General features: G+C 35.9%; 1 protein-coding gene across 2 annotated transcripts; it reads left to right on the forward strand.

The window, feature by feature from the left end:
* Positions 1–285: 285 nt before the first annotated feature.
* On the forward strand, positions 286–5,463 carry LOC116297330 (rhodopsin). 2 transcript variants are annotated; one of them, XM_089040018.1, is made up of 4 exons: positions 286–595; positions 774–864; positions 1,639–2,536; positions 3,441–5,463. In XM_089040018.1, the coding sequence occupies exons 3-4, from the start codon at positions 1,668–1,670 to the stop codon at positions 4,087–4,089; spliced, it is 1,518 nt and encodes a 505-aa protein (XP_088896144.1). In that variant the 5' UTR covers positions 286–595; positions 774–864; positions 1,639–1,667; the 3' UTR covers positions 4,090–5,463. The 2 variants fall into 2 exon arrangements, with proteins under 2 accessions (XP_088896144.1, XP_031561409.2); XM_031705549.2 differs by lacking the exon at positions 774–864.
* Positions 5,464–7,158: the final 1,695 nt, after the last annotated feature.

Consider the following 7,158-nt stretch of genomic DNA (forward strand, 5'->3'; position numbering starts at 1 on the left):
GAAGTAAGTTAAACTTTTGAACTTATCTATTCCAGTTTAATTTCAGGAAATATGAACTGATGAGACAAGAAATTATTAGATATATTTTTTTTAGTTGAGCCTTATCTTACGATTCACATTTAAATGTATTGATCACCATCGCTTAATCCTGTCTCACGGCACTCTTCAATTGAAGAGTTTCATAGAAATAACAATGATAGTTAAAGACTGGATTATTCGAATAGATAGAGATCACTTTTACGTGCACGTACGGTCGAAAGAATACGTCATACATGCGAAGCGGTATAAAATATCAAAACCTTTGTGCTGGGCTTTAAATCTGCAACGCAGCGCTTTACTGCGACAAGTTCAATGCATACCGCCAACGTTCAGTTCAGTATTACCACGCTATAAAGAGACCAGTAATTATTTAACACTTATTGACTAGGACCGAGGGAACCAGTATTTTTGTGGACCTGAGATGGTGATGTTTCCTGAGGCGGAGCCGAAACATCGGCCGTCGAGGGTCCACAAAACATCGAGGGTCCACAAACTATCAAGTGACAAAGAGAAAGAAACATTTGTCGCATTTTTGGTGGATGCAGAGTCTTTTTCTGTAAGTAGTTCTTGAATTTCCTGCTCTCCACGGTCAGCAAAGCGAGCCATCTTCGATAAAACTACTTTTTACTTATGAATGAATTTTTACAAACGCGTGCGTGAGGTGATGTTTTTCGTGGTCACGTGACTTCCGGTTTTGATATTTCCCGGTTAACATTGCATGATTTCCTTTTCAGACAACTCACCGGGAAACAGTCGAATTTCTTCGCGTTCACGTAATACACTCTCGACCAATACAAAACTGACGAAAATTGAGCTTTGACACTTGTAAGTTATGTAATGTAATGTAATGTAATGTAATGTAATGTAATGTAATGCAATGTAATGTAATGTAATGTAATGCAATGCAATGCAATGTAATGTAATGCAATGCAATGTAATGTAATGCAATGTAATGTAATGTAATGTAATGCAATGTAATGTAATGCAATGCAATGTAATGTAATGCAATGTAATGTAATGTAATGTAATGTAATGCAATGTAATGTAATGTAATGCAATGTAATGTAATGTAATTTAATGTAATGCAATGTAATGTAATGTAATTTAATGTAATGTAATGTAATGTAATGTAATGTAATGCAATGTAATGTAATGCAATGTAATGTAATGTAATTTAATGTAATGCAATGTAATGTAATGTAATGCAATGTAATGTAATGTAATGCAATGTAATGCAATGTAATGTAATGTAATGTAATGCAATGTAATGTAATGTAATGTAATGTAATGTAATGTAATGTAATGTAATGTAATGTAATGTAATGTAATGTAATGTAATGTAATGTAATGTAATGTAATGTAATGTAATGTAATGTAATGTAAGTTATTGAGATGGTCATCAGTATGACAACGATATTGAAGGGCATGGAAATATATATCTTCTTTTTGGGAAGTGAAGTCTCTAGTCTTAAAAAAAACCCTAATTCATTGTTGCTGGCGGACAACATGACCACCGAAACTCATCTTCACTAGTCATGCAGCTCTCTCTCTCTAACCTTTAATGGCTATCTTACAAAGTGTTACCATTTTTTCTTTTAGGTTTTTGACCAGACTATATTCTTTTCATTATGGATGGTTCATACGAACGACTGTCATCAACAGGCTACAAGGCAGTGTCAGTATATTCAGCTTTCCTTCTATTGGCTGGATCCTGCACCCAGTTGATCACGTTCATAGTCCTGCTGAAACGAGAGTATCGCAAAAAAATTCTAACACCGTGCTTCTTAAGCATAATTGCTTCGAACTTTCTTTTGCTCTATGGAAGTCTGCCGTTTACTTTCGTTTCCTCTTTGATGAAAGGGTGGATCTTCAATGATAAGATCTGCCATTTTGTTGGATTTGTCGCAGGAACAGGAAGCGTATCAATGATAGCAACAACGGCAGTTATTACAGTGAAAATCTACCTCTTGGTGAAGAACAAGCCATTTGTGGGTAATAGAATTGAACGCGACAACTCACAAACCAAGGTTCTGCTTGCTGTGTGGTTGTATTCCGTCTGTGCAATGCTTCCTCCATTGGTTGGAATAACTGAAATGTGCATCGAAGGAGCTGGTACAAACTGCGTGCCACAATGGTCTCCCGAAAACACAAGCGGACGAGTATATGTGATGTTTCTACTGACCATGGCCTACATCATTCCTGTGTCTGTATCGACAATATACCTTGCCAAAATCCGAAAGGAGATCAATAAGAATATCAGTGAAAGTAATTACTACTTTGTCAACCTTTGCTTCAGAAATCTAAGAAACATCAACAAAATGTGCATGTTCGCTGTTGTCTTCTTCACCATAGCTTGGCTGCCTTACGCAATTGTGGTAGTAATTTGCATGTTTGGAAAGAAATCTTCAATCAGCCCAGAAATAGAAATGGCTCCGACGTTGTTAGCCAAGACCAGTGCAATATGCAACCCTTTTATCTATGCTATCGTAAACCCAAAGTAAGAAAACAATTATTTATCGGTGACCCCTTTTACTTTTACTGAAGAAGGCTAAAGAACTAGCCAAAAACGTCTGTCAATTTTTAATTTTCAATTTTAAGTCAGAGTTGTAGCGAGCTAGAGAGTTTCTGCAAACAAGAAACGAGTTTCTGCAAATGAGAAATGAGAAACAATTGCTGCAAATAAGAAACGAGTTGCTGCAAATGTGAAACGAGTTGCTGCAAATGTGAAACAAGTTGCTGCAAATAAGAAACGAGTTGCTGCAAATAAGAAACGAGTTGCTGCAAATGTGAAACGAGTTGCTGCAAATGTGAAACGAGTTGCTGCAAATGAGAAACGAGTTGCTGCAAATAAGAAACGAGTCTTCGCATGTTTAATTTCTTCTTTTGTAGTAACTCGTCTAAAATGCAGTAATTCTTCTAACTTGATGCATTTCCTTTTGGGCCACCGTAAAACCTTATTCGTCGCGTCGTGGTGAAATGCTTTCTATTTAAAGGCCACATGTCATTCCCATAAGTCATCCGCATTTAGTGTTTAACGGTTGCGCGTAGATGGAAAAAGGTTGCACCACGAAAAATAAGATATTTGAGGCTCTGACTTCCTCGTATTCCCACCAAGCTTTGTAAATTTTGGATGGCAATTCTAGGAAATCTAAAGGAAGGAGAGTGGGTGGGGTGAAGTTAAGATTATTGGAATTTTGAATGGATCCACCTATGTTTACATAAAGTTCTGTAAAAAAAATCCCTACGACGGGGATAAAAATGGGCAGGTAGCTGCCCCCTTCTCCGCCCGCTTTGGCAGTTCTGCGTTGAAAGCCATATTCAACAGTACCGTACAGTATTTGACAATAAATATTATAGAAGATGTTTTACCGAAAGTAAATAAATTCTTTCTATCGTTTCAGATTCCGAAACTCGGTTTTAAAGCTTTTAAAGTTACCTTTTCAGTTTAATTGTGATGACAACAGCTTGGAGGTTGGCAGTGTTTTCGTTCTTAATGAAATAGGTACCAAGAATGGCAATGATAGAAGAAGAATCGTAAAAGACGAAGGTGATGCCGAGAATAAAACTAAAGTGAAAAGCAAAGTCCAAGAAAACAAACCAGAAGATGTTGAAATAGTTGCTAAAAGCAATGATGAAAACCAAGAGCGTCTTTCCACGAAGAATACTGAAAGCAACCACAAAATTCTTTCTTTTGAGGATCAAATAGATGATAAAAGGCTTGACGACAAAACGGGAAAATACAGAAAGAAGAACTTGTCTAGCGGAAAACGTCGTACGAACGACAGAATTTCAGTATACCAATCAGTTGATGAATTTTTAACTAAGAAAACCTCTTCAAATGAAAACTACCAGGAGGGCACTACATACAGTTCCACAGTTGAAAAACGATTTTCCAAACAGCCAAAGAAACTCAGCAGGAAATTAGATGAGAGAAGTTCAACTTCGTCCACTTTGAATATTTCAATGACTTATCGAATATATAGGACAGCATCTAACGAAATAAAATCACAGAGCATCTCAATACCAGGAGGCATATCAAAATGGCAATGACAAGTCCAATATACTCCAATATATATATTTCAAAAACACATGAATAATAATAAGTCATTGAATCATACGCGTCACGTGCATAAACCTTTAAACCTATAAACGTAAAGTCCTCTTCATTAGTATTTTTTATATCAAGAATACTTATGGGGACGACTTTATCAGCCGGGTGCTTTCAAGTTTAGACGAAGACTTAGTGTCTCATGAAGGTCGGTCTTACGTACGATCATCAACGAACCACGAAATATCGTTGTCTAGTGCCCCTGGCTTGAGTTTGACATGCTGTCTTCAACTTTAAGGCGCCTTTTTTTGGACTCACTGCTTATGGTAATGACGTACAAACCTCACTGGGTATGAGGAAAAGACTGGGTTGAGTTGGTATTGCAGTGCATTTTGGGGCTGTTTTAGGGGACAGATTGCCAAGACTGGCGTCTATTTCGTTCCCTAAAACCGCCCCACGATGCACTGCAATGACAACTTGACCCAGTTTTTTTTTTCAACCTCGGAATGGTCCGATTCAGTAGACCCTTGAAAAATTCTATAGAATTACCAAAAAAAGAAGCGGAAAAATCTCCAATTAGTGCTAGTACATAATAAAAATGATATTGGTCTTTGGGTGAAGGCATATGAAAACTAAAGTAATAATAAAAGGGTAAATATTTTACACCGTGAAAAGATGAAAAAACGTACTAAAAATTAAGTAAGATTTTTCATCTTTTCACGGTGTAAAATTTACCCTTTTATCATTACTGTTTAATTAGAAACACCGACGCAGCTCACACTAGTTTTTAGCTAGATGTCTCTTAAAAAACTAATGTGAAATTCATGTAGGGGAACGATGTAAACGTGATCATGGCGATTAGCACCAGAATTTCTAAAAAAATTAGTTCCAAAATATTTCTTTTATATTTTTCTGTTGAGTATAATGAGGTTACGTACGCGTATTAAGAAAATCGTTACTAATGCTTGATTATCATATTCAAGTTGTAGTCCAATCAAGTAGATCTAGATCTATTTAAGGAGGCAGAAGTGATTCTTAATTTTCAGTATATTATATTTTACTTGGCAGTCCGGGCGCCCAAGTAAAGCAAATGACGGTGCCGGAGGTGATGCGGAGGTGATAAATGTATTACATACTTTTTTTTTACAATTTCCTGCTTACCATGGTGCCACAGAAAACCCAATCAGTTGACAAAACTCCAATCCTTGTTAGACTTTTGTTTGCAAAGTGTAACACATGTTCATCAGGTTTCGTAAATCAAGGTTCATCATATTGATTACTTCTAATGAAACATCGAAAACAATGGTACCGCGGAAAAGTGACTTCGCTTAATACTTAACCCTCGACGTTCAGTTTTTCAACCCACCCTTCTCCCCCACCACACATACACACACTCCCCGCCCATCCTCGACCTATTATTTTACTTTTGTTTTTTTACTAACGATTTTTGTTTTCAAGTACTCATTTGGGGACTTTATTATATTCAAAACGGAAATACAATCACCGGCAAGAATCTCAGTATATTCCAGCTTCAAGTGATTTAACTGACACAACATGATAGTTCGTGTGTCTTGACCGCTTTATGCGCCTGCACATATAGTTGTATAGTTTTTTTATCATTCTGTTCGTTGCCAAAGCTTTCTACTTTATGATCTCCGATGGTTTTCATACCATTCAAATCAGACTTCATTTACTGGCAAGTATATATTTTACAGCATTGGACTCTTACTAGCCTTTTCTTTCTGGTTTAAATCGAAAGATCAATGGATTAGACGGACTGCAAGTCATCATTTTTGGTATGATTCTCTTTGTATTTGTACATATAGGTGATCTTTTGAAAGTTTTCGAAATTGGACGAGACTTTTGAGAGCTTTCAAAGCATCACGAATATCTATCAATTCCGATTCGTACGAGAAGATTGTGATCACACGTGCAGATTTTTTTGTTTATGAAAAAATCAACTTCATTGAGCGACTCGTAATTGGGGCTATACAGAGAGCAAAATCAAAGATTTAATTGTACACTATTTTTCTATCAGAATCAGTAATGTTGTTGAGTTTATTACAAGATTTAAAACCGCCGTGAATTGAAATCGAATACATGTTCCATTTTTGTTTATCTCAGGGGTTTCAGCTCAACTTCACATCTGATTTTTAATTATATTAAAATTGAAAAATTTCGCGGCGTCAATTACAATAACTGTAAAAAACATCCTTGTTTATCCAAGGTAGCATGCAAAGATATAAGTAATGTTAAACAAAACTGAGAAACATTTTCGAACGCTTTAAAAACACTTCATTTTACTTTATTCCTTTCAATAAATATATTTTAAAAGAAGACAGCATATTTTTGGAGATATCTCAGCTTTCAATTAGCTTTGGCCAATACGCGGTCCGGAATATCTTCAAGCAATATTCCTATCCAGTTCTTCAAATATATACTTGTTTCAATAAAGTTTATAGTCACCAAAAACCTAGAAAGCTGTGATCGCCTAGAATCATGGGAAATGTTTTATATCCAACAAGTAAAGCTTTTGACACAAACTGCAGCAGTTGAGGATGCTCTCAGAGGAGCTGAACTTGTTACTGGTAAAAGATCTCAAGTTCATCAACAGTTATCAAGCGGTTGAAACATGTAAAATGTATCTACCCATAATCCTTATCGATCTCAGCTTCGTAGCTTTTCAGGTGACTAACTTTATTGAAATAAGTATATTCCATCTGTATTTGAATGCATGACTGGATAGATATCCGACAACGTACCAGATCAGTTCTCAAGAAACAACTAAAGTCGATAAGGGCCTTTTTATTTTATAGTATCTACTCCTTGCTCAATTCAGAACAAAAGTTATATTTTGATATACTAAAGATTTACAGTGCACACGAACCAAGGCCACCCAGACAAATTTTCAAATTTCATACAAATTATCCAATCACGATTTAGTATTTAAACAAAAGAATCTACACAAAGTTTACATTTTTTACACTTAAATATTTTGCTTATTACGTGTTTATGTATGACCAGGAGTGAACGAGAAGCAGTTTATAAGCCCAAGAATGTTACTTAGTATC

The sequence above is a fragment of the Actinia tenebrosa genome, unplaced genomic scaffold, assembly GCF_029948245.1.
Source record: "Actinia tenebrosa isolate PJP-AT-01 unplaced genomic scaffold, QUT_ActTen_1.0 PGA_scaffold7__59_contigs__length_16204524, whole genome shotgun sequence".
Lineage (NCBI taxonomy): Eukaryota > Metazoa > Cnidaria > Anthozoa > Actiniaria > Actiniidae > Actinia > Actinia tenebrosa.

Coding starts and splice junctions, on each gene's coding strand:
- LOC116297330 (XM_089040018.1), top strand. CDS start 1,668: ATGGATGGTTCATACGAACGACTGTCATCAACAGGCTACAAGGCAGTG. Junction 2,537..3,440: donor TATGCTATCGTAAACCCAAA/GTAAGAAAACAA, acceptor CTATCGTTTCAG/ATTCCGAAACTCGGTTTTAA.